This window comes from Puma concolor, chromosome C2 (assembly GCF_028749965.1).
Source record: "Puma concolor isolate L17-30 chromosome C2, mPumCon1.1.hap2, whole genome shotgun sequence".
Lineage (NCBI taxonomy): Eukaryota > Metazoa > Chordata > Mammalia > Carnivora > Felidae > Puma > Puma concolor.
In genome coordinates, this window is record NC_141675.1 from 113,627,480 (window position 1) to 113,647,167 (window position 19,688).

Sequence of the window (19,688 nt, forward strand, 5' to 3'; positions counted from 1 at the left end):
CTCTGTCAGTATGTGCTGAGAAATCCATCATTTACTGGTCTGGGGCCATGTTCCTGGGTCCACATGCATTATTGCAAAGACTTCTCTGCTTTCTATCCATGAACTTCTGTGCAATACTTGAAGACTTAAGAGTCATTCAGTTACTGCTGTGACACATGGCCATCTGCACTTTCAGAGGCTGTCCATGACCTTATCTGCTTAAGACAATGTTCCCTCAAATCGAGTCTTTTTCACATTACATAACAATTTTTTAAATTCACGTTTTTGACATATCTGGTACCCTCAGTATTATCATAACTTAATATTTTTCTTTAATTAACTGGAATTTATTTTAAAGTGAAACTGTACTGGGGCGTCTGGGTGGTTCATTCCGCTAGACATCTGTTGATTTTCGCCCAGGTCATGAGTTCACATTAGTGAGTTGGAGCCCCTGCATCCAGCTCCGTGCTGACAGCGCAGAGCCTGCTTGGGATTCTCTCTCTCTCTCCCTCTCCCTAGTCCTCCCCCACTTGTGCTCTCTCTCAAAATAAATAAAATAAACGTTAAAAAAGCATTAAAACGAAACTCTACTATAATAAATAGAAAATTTGTATCGCTTGCCATAAAGAGAAAGTAGCCATTAACATAAATTATATGAAACCCAAACATTACATTCTAGATGGATACGGTCAAGTCACATCTTTCTTAGTCTAAACTTAATAAATCCAGAAGGACTATGCTTCAATGGGAGTGAGATTGTGGGAGAGGACATAAATGGGTTAATATCGCAGAAGTATCTTACTGCTATTGACATATTTAGAGGTAGGGCTATGTCACAGGGAGAGCACAGAACTGGAAAACCTGTTATATAAGTCACAATCAATGACTGTCGGTGATCAGAGACAGGTCGCCTTTGCGGACCTTCCTCCCTTCCTTCATAAAATACAAGATTCCATCAGCCCAGACGCGCCGCCACCCCCCATCCCCCTTTTGCGCCCCTACTGTCCCCCCCGGAGTTGAACTACATCCCCCACAATGCACCGCGCGCGGCGCCAGAAATGCGGACCGCCGCCACCTCCCGCCGCTTTCCTTCTGTCCCTCCTACAACTCCCACAAGCCCCCTCGGCCCCGGGCCTAAGCCCAGCCTCGGGTGGAGGCGGAGGCGGAGGCGCGGGAGTTATGGAGGGGGCGGGATCTGCAGGGAAGTGCGTCAGAGGAGGCGCGGGGAGAGTAGGGTGCTGTGGTCTGAGCTTGAGGGTGAAGCTGGCGGAGCAGGAGGATGGGCGGTGAGTGAGCGGGGTCGGCGTCTCCGGGCAGGGGTCGCGTAGCCGTTGGATGTTTTCAGCAGTTTGAAGAGGGGCCCCTCCCGGGGAGCGGCCCGGGCGGGTGGGTGCCCCGCCGCAGCGCTGCGGCGGGGGTTTTCCCTCGGCCGAGTGGTCTGGGGAGGGGCCTGGTCGCGTACCTGGGGCCCCTGGCCTGGGGTGGCCCTGGACTGCGGGGCCCCCGGCTCGGTAGTGCGCCCTGCGAGGTGATAGCGCCAGTTGTCCGGCCTGGGTAAACAGCCGCTCTCGGTGCCGGGACCTTTTAAGGTCATTTGAGAGCACCAGGATGAAAGAGAATTAGAAAGAACAAGAATACAAAACCAACTTCTGGAGTTATTGTTAATCAGTGTAATTGCCCCATCTCTCCTGTGTCACACTTGCTATCTTCCAAACTCGGCAATCCCAGTTTGCGAGCCTGTTTTCGTGCGCCTTTGTAAGGTGTTTGGTGCGGTCACGGTGTATACTTGGCAGGATTCGACTCAGCTTGATCCGCCTTGAGTCATTTTACTGCGGCCATTTACTACTACTGCCGTTGAGTCCTGTCCACACCTTGGTGTGGTAGAGCCCCTCCCTAAGGAATGTGGTGAAAACCTCAAGAGGAGGGAAGGCAACCTGGCTCTGTGCCGGTGCGTGACATTCCCCAGGACTCTGTAACGTAGCTTATTCAGACTGTATGTTACCATATATGGGAGACAAAAGAGCAAAAATTGTACAAAAGCCCCCCGCCCTGCGCTGGGGGCTCAGCCTTTTGGGTCTTAGCCCGCCGAATAAAGCTGTTTCCTGGAAAGAAAAGCCTCAGTGTCCCAACTCTTTCTGTGTGAGAATCCTGCTACATTGGGAGTATTCATATTCTGCCTAATTCAGTTTTCTTTCTAGCTGAGGGGGAATCATTTAGTTTGCAGCTGAGGAGAGTCAAAAAGTGTGAGGAATGGGGAGAGTAGACAGGAGTGGAGAATTTGGCAGCGTAAGGGAGTTTTCCTTAGCTTTAATAGATTAAGAGCAGATTGCTATCTAGCATTATCATAGTTACTGTTCTCTTTGCTATTCTGTGTACCCAGAACTACCTTTTCTGTGTGGGTTAAGGAACATCTCAACTCTGTTTTCCAAATAGCTCCTGATTCTTAACCTTGGTTTAGAAGGTTTTCCTCTTCAGAGGAAACTGGGAGGAGCCAACTTCCTCTGCTTCCTTTTCTAATGCTCTGTTCGCGCTCAACCCCAGAAAACTTAATGCTCTGCAGCTTGCATAAAAATTCAGCCTGTAATGAAGAGTTTATGTATGGTACACTGCTGACTCTGAGCATGTCTATTGTTTGTATCTGTAATGTGTATGTCCATTTCAGTGTTGTCTGTTTTAGTGTGCAGGTGATAGACTAGAGAACAAGACCTCTGTCTCCGTAGCATCCTGGGTATGTGAGCATTCAATAAGTACTTTTCATAATAATGAGTTTTATTTTGAACTTAATTGAGAACATGCTTGCCTTTATTTATTTTTTAATGATTATATATTACTTTAAGGGCCAAGGGATGGGGAATAGGATAAAGGGTGGTTTTTGAGATAATTCCTTTCAAAGTAACCTCTATATGTCCATGAAATCTAACATTTCTTCTTTCTCCAACTTTTAAACAGAGCAGTCTGAATGCCAGAATGGATAACCGTTTTGCTACAGCATTTGTAATTGCTTGTGTGCTTAGCCTCATTTCCACCATCTACATGGCAGCCTCGATTGGCACAGACTTCTGGTATGAATATCGAAGTCCAGTTCAAGAAAATTCCAGTGATTTGGCCAAAAGCATCTGGACCGACTTCGAGAGTGATGAGGCAGATGAAAAGACTTATAATGATGCGCTTTTCCGATTTAATGGCACAGTGGGATTGTGGAGACGGTGTATCACTATACCTCCAAACACATATTGGTATAGCCCACCAGAAAGGACAGGTATTTCTCTTATTTTAACTTCTGTCTCCTTTATCTACTCAATAATAAAGTGATGGTGATGACCCAGTTATGTAAAAGGAGGTTTGTGGGTTCTTTCTCTCTCCAAAGAAATAAATCTATGTGTCTCTTCTCTCTCTACCACCTTCTCTGCCCATCTTCCATGAAGTACCATGATACTCGTTACAATTGGTTGGATAAGTAACTGTCCTTATCTTGGGAAAGCCAGTTTAAATCTCTGTACTTATCAGTAAAATTATTTTCATTAGTCTCACACACGTCATGAGGAAATAATTGGGAAAGTACATTGGAAGACTTTAAATATTTGGTAATTGGTGAAAGAATTAGTATCCAGAATCAAATCAACAAATATGAATTGATAGTCTTTTAAGTGTTAGCTGTGTTTTAGTAGTTATTATCATTTGCCCTGTGAATCTTAGAGAATATAATTTGATCCAACTCTACGTTTAAATCTGTGTATATTGAGTCTGTTTTACAACAACTTGATAGAGTTTGTAGGTTAAAAATATGCATTACGGAAATAAAAACCTAAGAAATTGTCTCATTTATTTTGCAAGCATTCTTACCATTAAAAATGTTTAATTTCCAATTATTGAAATGGAAACTTTAGAACTGTTTCTAAGGAACAACTTTACAGTTTGTTTCTACTTATGACTACTTCTGTTGACCACTTTGTGGGAAGCACTGTATTTAAATCACAGCACAACAGGCTGGAGTTACCATATATCAGAAGGACAATAGTTGTGATTATATAATGGGAAAAAGAAAGTAGTTGGAAGGGGGGGTGGTGGTTAAAGTTAATTGTAAAGGGTTCAGTTCTACTTATGAGGGCATAGGAGCACTTGATGGTTGAATCTTACCAATCGTTTATCATTCATTCAGCAAATATTTATTATATGCCTCCATATTCCATGTAGAACATCAGAGAAAAAAAATAATTTTAGTCCGAGGGAGCTAACATTCTTGTAAGGGATGCATGCAGTAAACTCAATAAATAAGTGTAATAGCATGAACAGTAGTTATTTATATAGTATGTTAGGTGACACATGCTATGAAAAAATGCAGGAAAATACAGGGGATTTGGAATATGTAGGGAAGGGGATGTTGGTGTGCATAAGTTATAATCTTCAATAGCATAGGCAGGATGGGCTTCAACAAGAAGACATTACTTGAGTAAAGACTTGAGGTAGGTGAAGGAGTTGGCTGTATGGTAAGTTGCAGAGGTAGGGGGAATCGTGGGATGGAAGGAAAAGCTACTGCAAAGGCTTTATGGTGGGAGCATGCCTGAATTAGTCAAGGACCAGCAAGAAAGCCACTGGGCTGGAATGGAGGGTAAGGAGGGGAGAGTTGTCAGAAAGGTACTCTGGGGGTGAGAGTGGGGCAAACCTTGCAAGATTTTCTAGGCGTGATGAGGGCCTCGGTTTTTACTCCACATGTGAAGGAGCATTGCGGAGCTTTGAGCAGAGGACAGATGATCTGGTCACCTAGACGCATGTTTTGAAAACAGGTAGTAGGCAAAGGTGGAAGCCAGGAGACTTTTGCACTGATTCAGGTGAGAGATGATTGTGGCTTAGACGACAGTAGTAGCACTGAGAAGTGGCTGGATTCTAGATATGTTTTGAAGGTGGACCCTCAAGGATTAACTGGTGGGATGCATGTGGGCAACAATGACTATAGTTTCTGGTCTGAGGAACTAGAAGAATGGAATTGTCATTGCCTGAGATGGGGGAAGACAGCTGGGGGAGTAGGTTTCCGGGAGAAGATGAAAGTTCCTATTTATTTGTCTTCTCCTTCCTAGTCTTCTTGCATATCTATTCGCATTCATTTTACTGCTCCTACTTTTTTTCCCCTTCCTTGTACCAATGTCTTAAGCCCACTGCTGAGAACCACTGGCATCCATTGGGCATCAGTGAATCTTGTGTGTCATTCAAGGCCAAAGAGGTTGCTGTCCTCTGGGAACATCTTTCTACATCACTTTTTATTTTAGAGAATAATTACTGAAAGGGATTTTTGTTAAATGTTTATAATTAAAGCAATAAGCAATCATTGTTAATTCATGTTCCAGAGTCATTTGATGTCACAAAATGCATGAGTTTCACGCTAAATGAGCAGTTCATGGAGAAATTTGTTGATCCTGGAAACCACAATAGTGGAATTGATCTGCTTCGGACCTGTGAGTACATTGATTTCAGCCGGACAGTTGGGAAAAAAAGAAATAATTTTGCCATTTGTTGATTTCTGTTTTGGGAACAAGATGAATCAGTATGTCATGTCAACTTGAAATAAGATCTCTAATGGTATCCCGATGAACTCTCTTCTGTTGAAAACATATTTTAAGGTTAGGTGCGTACCTAACCAATTGCAAATATAAAGTTCAGAGAAGCAGCTAATACATTAGGTGACAGAATCCAGACCTCCCCAAAAGATGTTATTAGTGGGCCCTTTTGAAGAGTAAATTTAATAGGAATAAATAATAAATTTTTGTATTTGAGTTAAACATTTCAGCTACCTGAGTTCAGATAGGGATATGTAAAAAAAAGTTGACTATAAGCTCTAAGAGTCAACTAAGGATTAGGGCTACCAAAAACATTAATGTAGCCTTAGGTGGGAATAACAAAATATAGATATCAAAAACAAATGAAAGTATTTATTAGTAGCGTTCCATTCCTTGATGGTCAGACTGCATAAGAAATACTGTCTTCAGATTTGCACCTGGTTTTCCGGCTGTAGAGGCTTACTGGAGCTTGTCCAAAAGAATGACCATGTTGTGAGAGACCATGAAATGGCAAGTACAGTTGACCCTCGAACAGCATAGGGGTTAAGAGCACGAACCCCTCCACGGGGTTGAAAATCCACATATAACTTTTGACTCCCCGATACATTACTAACAGTCTACTGTTGATCAGAAGCCTTACCAATAACATAAAATAGTCGCCTGACACGTATTTTGTATGTTGTATGTATTATATAGTGTATTCTTAACATAAATTAGAGGAAAAAATGTTATTAAGAAAATGATAAGGAAGAGAAAATACATTTGCAGTATGTTCTGTTAAAAATCTGCATATAAGTCAACCTGCACATTGAAAAAAATTTTTAATTTTAATTTCAAGAGCAAGAGAGACCGAGCACAAGCAGGGAAGGGCAGAGAGAGAGGGAGACACAGAATCCGAAGTAGGCTCTAGACTGAGCTTGTCCGCGCAGAGCCCCACACAGGGCTTGAACTCACGAACCGTGAGATCATGACCTAAGCTGAAGTCGGATGCTCAACCGACTGAGCCACCCAGGCGCTCCTCAACCTGCACATTTAAACCTGCACATTTGTATTGCAAATATATAGGAAGAAGTATATTTCTAACAGAGTTTGAAGGGAAGTTGGAGAAAAGACTTTTATGTAGTTCCAGAAAGTAAAACTAGCACTATAGGGTAGAATTTGGCTTAGAGTTGATATTAATACATTACTAATAATTAAAGTAATGTAAGAGTTTAAGGGGGTGCTTTGGAAGATCATCAGCTTTCTTCCCACAGCTGTTGTTGAGGGAATTTATGATAATTAAAACTGCCATTTACTGAGTGTAGAGATCCTCTGCTTTGTGTTTCATGTATATTCTTTCAACAGGTCTTTTATAATCACCATTCATTTACTTGTTATTCCCGCCTTGAGATCCTATAAGGACTTAGATTCATTTGTATGTAGAGCCAGAAGGTTTTGCTTCAAATGCTGGCTCTCCCGCTTACTGTTTTACCTTGTACAAGTTAGTTATACCTCTTGCCTTAGTTTCCTCATTCATAAAATGGAGATAATAATAGTACCTCTTCATAGGGATGTTGGAGGATTAACATGCAACGCGTGTAAAGAATAGTGCCAGATGCATAGTAAGCCCTCAGTGATTGTTAACTGTTAGTGTCCTTTCACTTTTATCAGGACAAAGGTAGCATCCTGTTGAACAAAGTGCTTTAGAAAAGAAACATCCAGTATTAAAAGTACTCCTTTCTCACTTGTTGAGAAAAGATCTATTTAGTATATGACAGAAATTGACATTGTGAGAACACCATCTGAAATCATGGTAACATTTCTTTTTTTCTCTTTTTCAAAATCAGATCTTTGGCGTTGCCAGTTCCTCTTACCTTTTGTCAGTCTGGGTTTGATGTGCTTTGGAGCCGTGATTGGACTTTGTGCTTGCATCTGCCGGAGTTTGTATCCCACCATTGCCACAGGCATTCTGCATCTCCTTGCAGGTGGGTCTTGTCAGGATACTTCGCTTTTCTCCTCTTCCTGTGTCCATAGAGACCAAAGAGTCGTAACTCTTAAACATTCACGCAGTACCGTCCTGTTGTGTTGCCCGAGAAGCTCTCACTGTGCTCTTACCAGTATGTTTTGTTCTCCTCCAAGGGCTGTGCACACTGGGCTCAGTGAGTTGTTATGTTGCTGGGATTGAACTACTCCACCAGAAACTAGAACTACCTGAGAACGTGTCTGGTGAATTTGGATGGTCCTTCTGCCTGGCGTGTGTCTCAGCTCCCCTACAGTTCATGGCTTCTGCCCTCTTCATCTGGGCTGCTCACACCAATCGGAAAGAGTACACCTTAATGAAGGCCTATCGTGTGGCATGAGTGGGAAGTTGCCTGCTTTGCAATTGCCATTTTTATTATGTTTTTAATATTAATATTTTCTCTTGTCTCCCCTCCCGTTGTTTTTAATTTAATTTTTTTGAGTGGATCTACCATTTTATCCTGAAAATCTATTTTATTTATTCACACAGACAATTGTTTCTTAATACCACTAAAATGTATATGGATTATTCTGAATGATTCCATCTTTTAAACAAACCAATGTGGGTTCAGAGTCCAGAGAGCAAGAAGTGGGTAGACGGTTGGCACAAATTTCTGAAAGAAAATTGATAGTGGGAGATTGACCCAAAGCAAGTCCTACTGATGTCGGTTAGACTTTTCAGTAAATAGCTAGCTGTTTGTTCAACTAGAAACCCTTTAGTGTCTCTGGGAAACCTTTCATTGTCAAAACTTAATGGTCACTGTGCTGTTGTAGATAGCCAGTCAGCCAGAAGTATTAGTGCTATTTTCAGACTTAAGCTATATAAAATAAGGAGATTAGCTAAGAGCCTTTTCCCCAAATATTGGCATATAGCTTTATTCAAGGTGAAGTATGGCAGCTGTTTATCTATACTGTGTTTGTCTACAAGAAAGGAAGTGAAAAATACAGTGTTTACTTGAAACTTTAACTTCGTAACTGCAGGAATTCCAATTCAGCCAGACAAGAGGATTAACCTTATTTTACTTTACCTTTTTTTGTATTTTTTTTTTTTTTTAACTCTCCTTAGTATGTCAATAGGATTTTCAGTACCACCAAACCATTTTGGATTTTTGCTCCTTGCCTCTTCACACATCAGGCTTAAGAGTGCTTTCTTTCTAACAGTACTTTGGGGTCATAGAGTAAAATTCTCCAACTGCTGTCTATGTATTCCAGCTCAGTACCATAAAGAAGGTTCCACCGTAATGACCCTCCGGAGCTAGGAAAACTACCACAAGACCTAAAGCTTTGGCTAGTCATTAACTTCCAACTATGGTCTTTATTTCTTGTGGTGAAATGATGTGCCTTTCCTTGCCTAAATCCCTTCCTGGTGTGTATCAACATTATTTAACATCTTCTAATTCAGTCATTTTTTTATAAATATGTCTATATATAAACATTGAACTTTAAAAAAAATCTTATTTACTTATTCCATTACTGTAGCACTTGACAGATTTTAAAAAATGTAACTTAGTAATTTCTTACAATATCCTAAATCTGTCTTTTTTAAAAAATAAAAAATGAGAAGAAACTCAATATTGTGTAGTGTCTCAGTTGATGTAAATCTCAATATTTTAGGATAAAGAAGTGCAGGATTCTGAATGAGGATCTCTGTGTTTCTCTGGAAAATGCGTTGTTGCTAGGGTCTCTGTTTTATCTTCCAAAAAATATGGGAACCCCTTACGCCCATTAGAAAATAAGACACTCTTCAGAGTTTTAAAACATGTTTTCAAAGTAGTTTTGTGACCTCTATGTATCCTATTTAATGTGGCTAGAGTTTTCTTAAGTTATTTAATGGCTGTGGATGTTTGTGTTCTATTGTAAAATACTCCACTTTCTGACTTAAAACCAATATTACTCTGCCACCAGTTATTACCTGTGCAATTACTGGCTATCAGTTTTCTACCTCTTCCTAACTCTTGAAGTTCACTGCCTTTCAGCACCTTCTGTAGAAGGCAGAAAAGCTAAGTAAATATACACAAAGCACTTAGGTATGGGATTTTAAAGTTATTGACCAACATGACATTTTTTATTGGGAAGTTACTCATTTTAGACAGTGTCCCTGCCACTTGTCCCTCCAAAGTTGTCTGTGATTGTCAGTCCACCACCAATCTTTCACATGCACTGTGAAAACTCCGTCAGAATCGGACTTGTGAGTTACAGGCTCACTTGGTAGCCAGCACCAGAAGCTCTGGGGTTGAATATGTGTTGTAGTTGATATTTTAAGCACATTTCAGAATATCTGAGGTCATCCTCTCTTGCAAAGACTTTTTTCTTTGGAACATAGAGGGCCGTGGGTGTATCATTTGAGGTGAAAATTAGTTTTTCACCTGTCTCTTATTCTAACCAGGTAGAGCCATATGAAATTGCTGATATTTGATCCATTTTTGATTAAAACTAATGACATAAAATCAGTGGCAAGTAAAGTTTTATTAATCTCTTTTCACCTAATCTTTGAAAGCAACCCCCAAAGTAAAAACTTAATTTTCAGGTTTTTCAGAACATGAATTTCACGGTAATTTAAGAAACGCATTAAAAAATTTTTTTATAATGTCTTTGTGAGAGAGACAAAATGTGAGTGGGGGAGGGGCAGAGGGAGAGGGAGACACAATCTGAAGCAGGCTCCAGGCTCTGAGCTGTCAGCGAAGAGCCCAACACAGGGCTCAAACCCACAAACTGTGAGATCATGACCTGTGCAGAAGTTGGTTGCTTGACCGGCTGAACCACTCAGGTGCCCCTAAGAAATGTGTTTTAAAATCTTAATTTTATAGTTCCTAACTAATCTTATTAAATGATGTGAATAAATATCTTTTATATCTTTTTTTGGCAAAAGATGCAGTTCAAAAAATTTTAAGGTATAGCCATAAAAGTTGACACAATAAAAAGGGCAGAATAATCCTGGAAGAATTTATTTGTTCAGTTAACACTGTGCCTACTGTCTATGTCATTAATATAATAGTAATGTGTTACGGTTTACCTGCTCAAAGTGTTTGCGTGTGTGTGTGTGTGTGTGTGTGTGTGTGTTTTGGGGGGAGAGGACAGAGTTGAAAAGTCACTTAAAGGTGAACTGATTTAGTCACACCGGTGAGAAGAATGAGATGGCCATAGGATAGATCAATTTAGTTTTCCCATTCCAGAGACAAGAGCAAATTGCAGACTAGCACTATTAAAACTTATAATATAGATCCAGTTATCTTCATTTGACCGTAAGATAGTGTGAGGGCGTTTTAAGAAGTAAGCCTCATGCAAACTTTCACCAGAAATGAAAACCATCTGTTGAATTAACCTGATTTCGCCAGTTACAACACTCCCCGAGATTTCCTGGCTACTGAATGGGTGCAGCCCTGAAGATGCAAGTTGTAATTTCACAAGCTTGACGGAGCTCTGTGCTGGCAGAGCTGGGTGGGGTCCTGTCCTCCTTTCAGCCCTCTACTCATAAGGGAATCATGATTCATACTTTGAAAAGAGAGGAATAAAACAAGGAAACACATCTGTGTGTAATTATTTTTCTGTTGCTCATTAGGTGTTCCAACATAAAATTGTAACGACATACATTTTTCCTTGAATCAAATTATGATACATGCCAGTGTCCTGCAGATTCATCATAAGAGAATTTTAAATTGCAAAAAGAGTGGGTTATTTGCTCTATAGAGGAAATTGCCACACGACTCATTTAAATGATCTTCCGTGCTAAAAATTCTATGAGCAAAGTTAATATGCTATTTGACATATTAAGATTTACACACACTCAGCAAATTTACATAAAGTGAAATCTAATTCATATTACTTTGTACCTTTGCAGAGTTTTAAAAATATGAAATATGGAGGGAAAGATAATTCTCTTTCTGTTTTGTCTTCACCTTTTAAAAATACTTGGCTTGTTGAGTAATGCATCACCTTTTATCTTCTGACTCAGTGTCTCAGGGTGTGAACTTGACCTCAGCTCTCCTGCAGCCTTTCCGGCCCTCCCTGTCTTCCAGCCTTCTGTTCTTGTTTCTCTCTATGCAGCTTGTGTTGTAGTTGGTATGTTCATGAGCAGCCTAGACTCCCTTGTTCTCATAACCTCCCACGGCCGCTTCCTTCGCATTCCAGACGCTGGCTTATCTTCATAGACTGTGCTATCCAGTTTTCTTGTCAGTCTCAAGATACCAAGAACGGCTGTTCAAAACCATTAAACTGACTATGTAAAAAGTGATGCTCTTTGACTTTAGCTGCTCGACAATTTTAACCATCTCCAACTGTTGATTTATTACTACTTCCTACCACACAGTCTCAAAATCTCTATGAAAGTTAGTTGTGAGAAACACTCTTCATCCTCAACTTCCATGGAAGGAGTTTTATGTTGTTGTTTTTTCCATGAGGGAGTACTGGAATGAAGTCTTCCAGTTTCTCCAACTGTTTATGCTCGCCCCTAAAAAAGAAAGAATATGTTATGATTGGAGATATTGCTAGGATCATGGCATCCGCAAAAAAGCACAGTGTATGCTGGTGAAGGATCTAGTTCAGAAGACAGAATACTAAATTTGTAATTCCAGGTCTGTCACTTAGCCTTTCCAAGCTCCACTTTCCCCATCTGTGAATTGCTAGGATTTTTATACCTGCCTCATACACTTGCCGTGAGGATTATGTAAATTGCTGAACATAAAGTAGCCACTCAAAACCTGCTAGCTGTGACTGGCTGCATGAGGAGGGAATGAGGTTACCAAGCCTATAAAGCAGTGGTTCTCAGCCTAGCCTGCACATTGGACTTGCATGGAGAATTTAAAAACAATATTTGTGCCCCAGAGATTTTCTGATTTATTTGGCCTGGGGTGTGACCAGGTCACTATGGCTTTTTTGTGTGTGTGTTTTGTTTTTTTTAATCTTTCAAAGTGATTCCAGTGGGTAACTATGTTGAAAACTGTATCTGAAACTACATTTAAAAGCAAGAAATAGGGGGCGCCTGGGTGGGTTAGTGAGTTAAGCAACCCACTCTTGATTTCAGCAAAGGTCACCTTCTTACGGTTCATGAGTTGGGCTCCTTGCATTGGGCTCCGTGCTGGCAGTGTGGAGCTTGCTTGGGATTCTCTCTCCCTCCCTCTCTCTCTGCCCCTCCTCTGCTTGTGTGCACGTTCTCTCCTTCTCTCTCTTGTTCTTTCTCTCTCTCCCTCAAAATAAATAAACAGAAAATAAAAATAAAAACAAGAAATAGGATTCCCTCTCTCCTAGACAGATTGTAAGAAAGACAGTCTAAGTAAACAGTTAAGTAAACAGACCTGGTACAGTGCCTGCTTTCTAGAGGCCATTTCTTTCCTGTGCTTTCTAGCACTCTCTTCTGATCACTGGCTCTTTGAGACAGGCCCCAATCCATCACACCACTGCTGGTTGGAGATGTGTAGGGAGAGTGTGCCTGCACACCCAGTACACCCCCGTGGCTCTTCCTAAGGTTCAGATTTGGCAGGAGGTGTTAGGAAGCCTCATTTGTTTTGGCTTCACTACCAAATTACTTTCTTTAATCCAGTACTTTCCGGGACCCTGTACTGTGGTGTAATTAGGCCTCCATAAATAAAGTGAATACTTTGACCCCTGTCTGCTTATCAATTCATTGCACTCCTACTCTTTTGGTTAGAATCACATAGGACAGGGCTGCCTGGGTGGCTCAGTTGGTTGAGAATCTGACTCTTGATTTCAGTTCAGGTCATGATCTCACAGGTTGTGACACTGACAGCACAGAGCCTGCTTGGGATTCTGTCTCCCTCTCTCTCTCTGCCCCTACCCCACTCATGCTCTTTCTCTCAAAATAAGTAAATAAACCTTAAAAAAAAAAAAAAAAGGATCACCCAGGACAGAGGCATGAGTGATTGACATTAACCTCTACACTTGCCAGAAGCACTTGACAATGGCCATATAAAATGAGTATAAAATAGTATGTGCCTTGATAGGTTACTGTGACAGTGAAATAGATCCTGAAACGCAAGAGCTGAATAAACGTTAGGTGTTAGTGTCTGGAGGCCGACATAGCACAGGGGGAGAAGGCAGCCTTTGCCTGGCATGTGCAGGAGTTGCAGCTGCTGTGGCTTGTCCTGTGACTGCAGTCTGGTGCGGAATAGGGCTGGGGCTGGTGCTACATTGACGGAGGCAGTCTAGTTTCCAGTTTCAGGTTCGTTTCAAAATGGCACTTCATTCACTACATGGACTTTTAAGCCATCCTTGCATCTCAAAGTGGAAGAATTTTTAAAGCTTCTGTTTTTATCCTTTGTCTCACACAAGACGGCACTAATGTGGAATATTTGTTTCTTCAATGATTTTGAGAAGCATCGGTTGGTGATTGAAGATCAGCCGCATCATTATCTTGCTTAAATTGGATCCACATCCATGACGGAATGGGAAGAACTTGGATTTCTGTGGCTTATTCTCAAGTTCCTAAAAACAACTACTGCCCCCTGATATGCAATTGGATTTGGATGGTTCATTTTAAGTGCTAAGCTTGTCAACAGATGTCAGGAACACACACCTTAACTTCAACCTCTGGGTATTATTCACGAGCACTTATAATAAGTTGCAGAGCAGCACTTATTGCCCAGGACTTAAGGGAGCATTCAAGGACACGTAAGATAAGAAATTAACCAGAAAAATTCTAGAAAGACTTCAAACATTTGGGGTTATAACCCCCTTCCAGCAAACTAAAACTAAAACCACAATGAAATATCCTCTCATACCCATCAGAATGGCTAAAATCAAAAACACAAGAAACAACAAGTGTTCGTGAGGATGTGGAGAAAAGGGAACCCTCATGCCCTGTTGGTGGGAATGCAAATTGGTGTAGCCCCTATGGAAAACAGTATGATTACTCAAAAAATTAAAAATAAAATACTATATGATCTATCAATCCCACTACCCCATGGAGGTAAGTGATGCAGTCACATTTCCAAGCTAAGCTCTGAGCTGACAGTCAAGATCATCTTCTAGCCATGTGCTCAGCTGACTTGGATGTCTGTCTAGTCTTGCTGAACTCTCAGATGACTCTGGCCCTCCATTATCTTACAATAACCTTTGAGATTCCAGTCAAGAACCACTCAGCTAAGCCCAATCAACCTACAAAACTGTAAGAGATAATAATCATTTGTTGTTTTATGCTGCTACATTTTGGGGTCGTTTGTTATGCATAGTATCTAGAACAATTTCCCACCATAGGCTTTTAAAAGGTCTTTTCCTGAATGACTTTTTCTGATACCCCCTCCCCCTTCCCACTTTTTTACCTGGCTAACTTCTATTCATTTTTCCAATCAAAGCTTAATATTTTCTTATTCAGCACAATTTCCCTGACCATCTACCTTGGGGCTCATTCTCCCTCTTACTATTTTACACTCTAAAGTTCTCAAATGTGGCAGGCAGTAAAATCCAAGTTGAGAAGTGATTCTACTTGTCATCGTTTCTTTTATTTTTTTATTTTTTGAAAATGTTTATTTATTTATTTATTTTTAGAGAGACAGAGAGCCAGTGGGGAAGGAGCAGAGAGAGAGAGGAGAGAGAGAATCCCAAGCAGGTTCCGAGCTATCAGTGTAGAGCCCAAGGTGGGGCATGATCTCCCTAACAGTGAGATCATGACCTGAGCCAAAATCAAGTCAGATGCTTAACAGACTGAGCCACCCAGGCACCCCTGTCATCGTTCCTTTTAAACTCCTTGGATCCAATCTCCCCATACCTTAAAATAATCTGAGGGAAGTTCTAGGGTTGCTAAGAAATAATGAAATCCTTTTTAAGAGGGACGTGAAAAAAGTTCAGTCCAGTCTGATAATCACGTTTCAGGCCAGTTAGTGAAATATTAAAATTAAAACACCATTCAAAGTTGAAACTGCATCTTCTCTTAGCTTAGGCTTGTCTCTGTCTGGAAACCCTACAATAGGGGTGGGGACTTAGCTTCTGTCAGTTCTCAGTCACTTTCTCCTACATGGACAGAGACTTTCTGAACCTCCATGGTCAAACCATGGAAAGAGTAGATTAGGAAGAAGGACAGTTTAATATGGCTGGTACAGTTGTCATCTGGCCGTGGGGCATGTAGCCCATGCACAATTGCTGGCTCTTTCTCTTTTAAAGACTGCTTTTGGGAGTTTCTCAGAGACCCTCCCTCTGCAGACCTTCACACTATATTTAACAAGTAAAATCAATGTCTCTCCTTTAGCTGTGTGCTTACCACTCTTACCACAGTCCCTGGGATCCTGGCAGTCTGATTTCTCTCTGTTAGGGTCACACTGCCCCCAGATTGCTCAGGAGTTCTCTCTCTCCTCTCTCTCTCTCTCTCCCTCTCTCTTAAACAGGACTCCAGGTCAGCTCCTGTTGTGAGAAAGACATTTAGCTCCCAAAAAACAAAAACAGCTAAGTCCCTCTCAACTCAACTTGGGATCTTGCTGCTTCAGAATTATCTGGCCAAGCCCTTTTATTGTCAGATTTTTCAAGAATGAGTCAAATCTTCTTCCACAGCTTTCTCAAACGTCAGGGAGCACATGGCAAGCTCTCTGAGTGAATAAAGCCCCTCTCAACTGGCTTAGTAGGGTGAGGAGGGGGCCAGCTCCCTCCTTACCACAGCGGGTGGGACTTTGGGAAACCCTGTGAGCTTGCAGTATCTCTCCCCAGAGATTCTCTCCCAGTTCTCCAAATTCTGATTAACCTCCAAAGCACTTACAGATCCTTGTGGGGAGTGATTTGCTGAAAGCCCCAAGATGGGTTTTAAGACCACCTTCTGGGGCGCCTGGGTGGCGCAGTCGGTTAAGCGTCCGACTTCAGCCAGGTCACGATCTCGCGGTCCGGGAGTTCGAGCCCCGCGTCGGGCTCTGGGCTGATGGCTCAGAGCCTGGAGCCTGTTTCCGATTCTGTGTCTCCCTCTCTCTCTCTGCCCCTCCCCCGTTCATGCTCTGTCTCTCTCTGTCCCAAAAATAAATAAACGTTGAAAAAAAAATTAAAAAAAAAAAAAATAAGACCACCTTCTGCAAATCCTGCACAGGGGTCTAACCTCTCATTTTAGCATGTGGAGCTTCTGATAAAACCAAACTGAAAAGAGAGGATAAGTTTTATTTAAATCCTGTTAAACATTATTGAATTGTAATCATTTTTAATGTCTCCTTCCTCCCCTGGGTTAGTTAAAGCCCACAAGAGCAGAAATCCTGTTTGACTTTGCTCACAGTAAGCAAGTGCTTAGCACAGTGCATAGTATATGGTAAAATGCTCAATGGGTACTTACTGAATAAATAAACATTATGCAGCTGACTTTCCACCTGCATGAACTAATCTTTTAAGTCTGGTTATCCACAATACTCACTTTCCTGATGCCATGACATAGATAGACACATAATTATTACGTTGTGTGCTTCACTATTTCCTCTTATCGGTTATTGGTGCATATTGCTTCAGGAGAAGACTAATATATCTTCTATCTCAAAAATTAGTATTTCCCTCTAAGTAGGGGCTACATATTTAATTAAAAAGTTGGTTAAATAGAAGAAAAAAACTGAGAGAGTGGAAGCACTGTGGGGAATGAAGTTCTATGCTGGTCAATTACACTGAATATACTAGAAATATCCTATGCCATTTTCTTTCCTTTTTTTTTTTTAATTTTTTTAGTGTTTATTTTTGAGAGAAGAGAGAGAGAGAGCTAGCTTAAGTGAGGGAGGGGCAGAGAGGGGACAGAGGATCCAAGGTAGGCTCTGTGCTGACAGCAGAGAGCCCGATACAGGCTCAGACCCACGAACTGTGAGATCGTGACCTGAGTTGAAGTCGGACACTCAACAAGTTGAGCCACCCAGGTGCCCTTTCTTTCCTTCTTAAATAGCCTGCATTGGATACATTTCTAAGGAACAGGGATTGTGCCCATGTAATTCTTTTCACTGTGTGTGGCACTGTGTTATTTCCTACACTAACAGGAGCTCAGTACATGCTTCCCTGGGGATGGCAGGTAGAAAGAGGACACACTGTATAAGAGGGGTTGAGGAGGACACTGAAGATCAGTAAAAAGGAGGACAACCCTCAGGGGAATTTATGCCAGAGATTTCATCACTATGGTCGTTATAGCTTGCTTCTGCAAGAATCCTTGACATAATAAATTTCAGTATTACATTGGTTTCCTGTGATAGTATAAGAGTACAAGAGGGCTCAGGTGATATGTTCTTTAAAGAGTCACACTTCCAAGGGCGCCTGGGTGGCTCAGTTTGTTAAGTGTCCGACTTCAGCTTAGGTCATGATCTCACGGTTCGTGAATTCGAACCCCACATCAGGCTCTGTGCGGATAGCTCAGAGCCTGGAGCCTGCTTCAGATTCTGTGTCTTTCTCTCTGCCCTTCCCCTGCTCGCACTGTCTCTCTCTCTCTCTCTCTCTCTCTCTCTCTCTATCAAAAATAAACTTTAAAAAAAAATAAACATTATTTTTAATGTTTTAGTGTAAAACATTTAATAAACGTTAAAAAAAAGAGCCTCACTTCTAGTGCAGTCAACATAAAACTGAGAAGATAATCTGTTTCAGGGCCCCTATCCCTCCTACTTTTAGTTCTGTTTCTTTCTGTCCAGCCTGGTGTCCTCAGGCTGTCCCTGGCCTTCCAGGAATCACGTATTTGGGGTGTTATCTGGCTTTTGGTGTGTAAAAATAATGGCGCCTCATTCCCAGATTTGTTCCTTGTTCCTCTGGGCTGTTTCCCTCCGAATCGCTTGTCAAACCACCTATTGAATTGATCTGTACTATTGGGATAATGAGTCACACCTTCCAGGTAAGTGATTTCCATTTTAATCTCTGGACTTCCAAGACCTTATTCTTAATTTTTTGTTTCCTGTATTTCTCCCTTCCTGCTTGCCTTTCTTTCTTTCTTAATATACTTTTTGAATGTCTCAGTCGCTGCCAGGAAGGTAAGATGCCCTGGGAATGCAGACTGCACGCTGCCCTTAGCATGGGCTGCCACTAAAAACACAACGCAAATTATTTCCTTTAATGTGGAAGCATAACATACTTCATTTTTGAGTCCGTGGACCATATCCTTCATTAATTAATCGTGCTATCGCTTGCTCATTTGGCAGGAAAGATATAATCTGTTCACCATGTTCGTCTCAATATTCTAATGGTGGGATATGTCACTGATCTAGAGATGGAGAGACATTTTAACTAGGAGAATAGCTTGGAGCTCCTGAAATTACATCATTTTGATGCTCACAGAGCTAGTCTATATGTAGTTGTCTTCCCGGGGTGAATAAATCAATTTTCCCTGCCTTGTGGTCCCCAGTTGTGGTAACCTCAAGTAATTCTTTCAGTCTATGTTCACACTGAAGGCAAATGTGCTGAATGTATGTCCCACAACCTCCTTTGAGAGGACATACTAGTGAGCCTAGTACCAGCCTAACCTGCTCATCCGTGTCACAACCCAAAGGCGGTTCTTTTCTCATGTTCCCTCTTTGCTTTTATGAAGAATTAGTTCCACGCAGATGCATATTTCTGCATTTGAAAAAATTTCCAGCAGTTTTTTCTCTTAACAGAAAGTTTTGGATTTTTATCTCAGTCAGTTTTCCTTTATTTCATATGTGCTCTTTTGTCCCTATCTTCTTATTAAATTATTATTAAATTAATTATTAAATTATTAAATTATTAATTATTAAAGAAAGTAGATCTGTAAGTAATATCAGTATATAATGATTCAGTTCTCCAAAATTAGCATACCAATTTGATAATGCACTCTTTCCCACATCAACGTTTGGCTTTCATTCCCTTATGAAAGAGAATTGCCTTGTGAACACATTAAACAGGACTAACTAGTTTTGTTGTGTCTGTCTTCTGGGATTGGTATTGATTCACCAACAAAACAAATATACAAGCATAAGGCGAAGAGTTGAAGATAATTTAAACTAAGTAAAATAATAAGTTCATAGTTAATAAAAAGAAAACGTATATTTGCCTAAAATAAATTACATTGACTTTTGTTCTACCATATTTCTATCAAGTTCATACCTGTACCTCCTGCCCAATAAAACAAATAATTTTTTAAAAAACAAATGTATAGCTCAACAGTCAACTGTCTGCTGTATAAGATTTTCCTTTTAAAAAATAAACTTAGGTGAGACTGGGTGGCTCAGTTGGTTGAGTGTCCAACCCTGGCTCAGGTCATGATCTCAT

At 41.0% G+C, this 19,688-nt stretch overlaps 1 protein-coding gene across 3 annotated transcripts; it reads left to right on the forward strand.

Annotated features, from left to right (window-relative positions):
• Positions 1 to 1,138: 1,138 nt before the first annotated feature.
• CLDND1 (claudin domain containing 1) lies at positions 1,139 to 9,101 on the forward strand. Of its 3 annotated transcripts, none has more exons than XM_025913903.2 (5): positions 1,139 to 1,265; positions 2,929 to 3,238; positions 5,322 to 5,429; positions 7,358 to 7,495; positions 7,650 to 9,101. In XM_025913903.2, the coding sequence occupies exons 2-5, from the start codon at positions 2,947 to 2,949 to the stop codon at positions 7,868 to 7,870; spliced, it is 759 nt and encodes a 252-aa protein (XP_025769688.1). In that variant the 5' UTR covers positions 1,139 to 1,265; positions 2,929 to 2,946; the 3' UTR covers positions 7,871 to 9,101. The 3 variants fall into 3 exon arrangements, with proteins under 3 accessions (XP_025769688.1, XP_086531776.1, XP_086531775.1); XM_086675650.1 differs by having other exon boundaries at positions 1,144 to 1,265; positions 2,934 to 3,238; XM_086675649.1 differs by lacking the exon at positions 1,139 to 1,265 and adding an exon at positions 2,642 to 2,707.
• Positions 9,102 to 19,688: the final 10,587 nt, after the last annotated feature.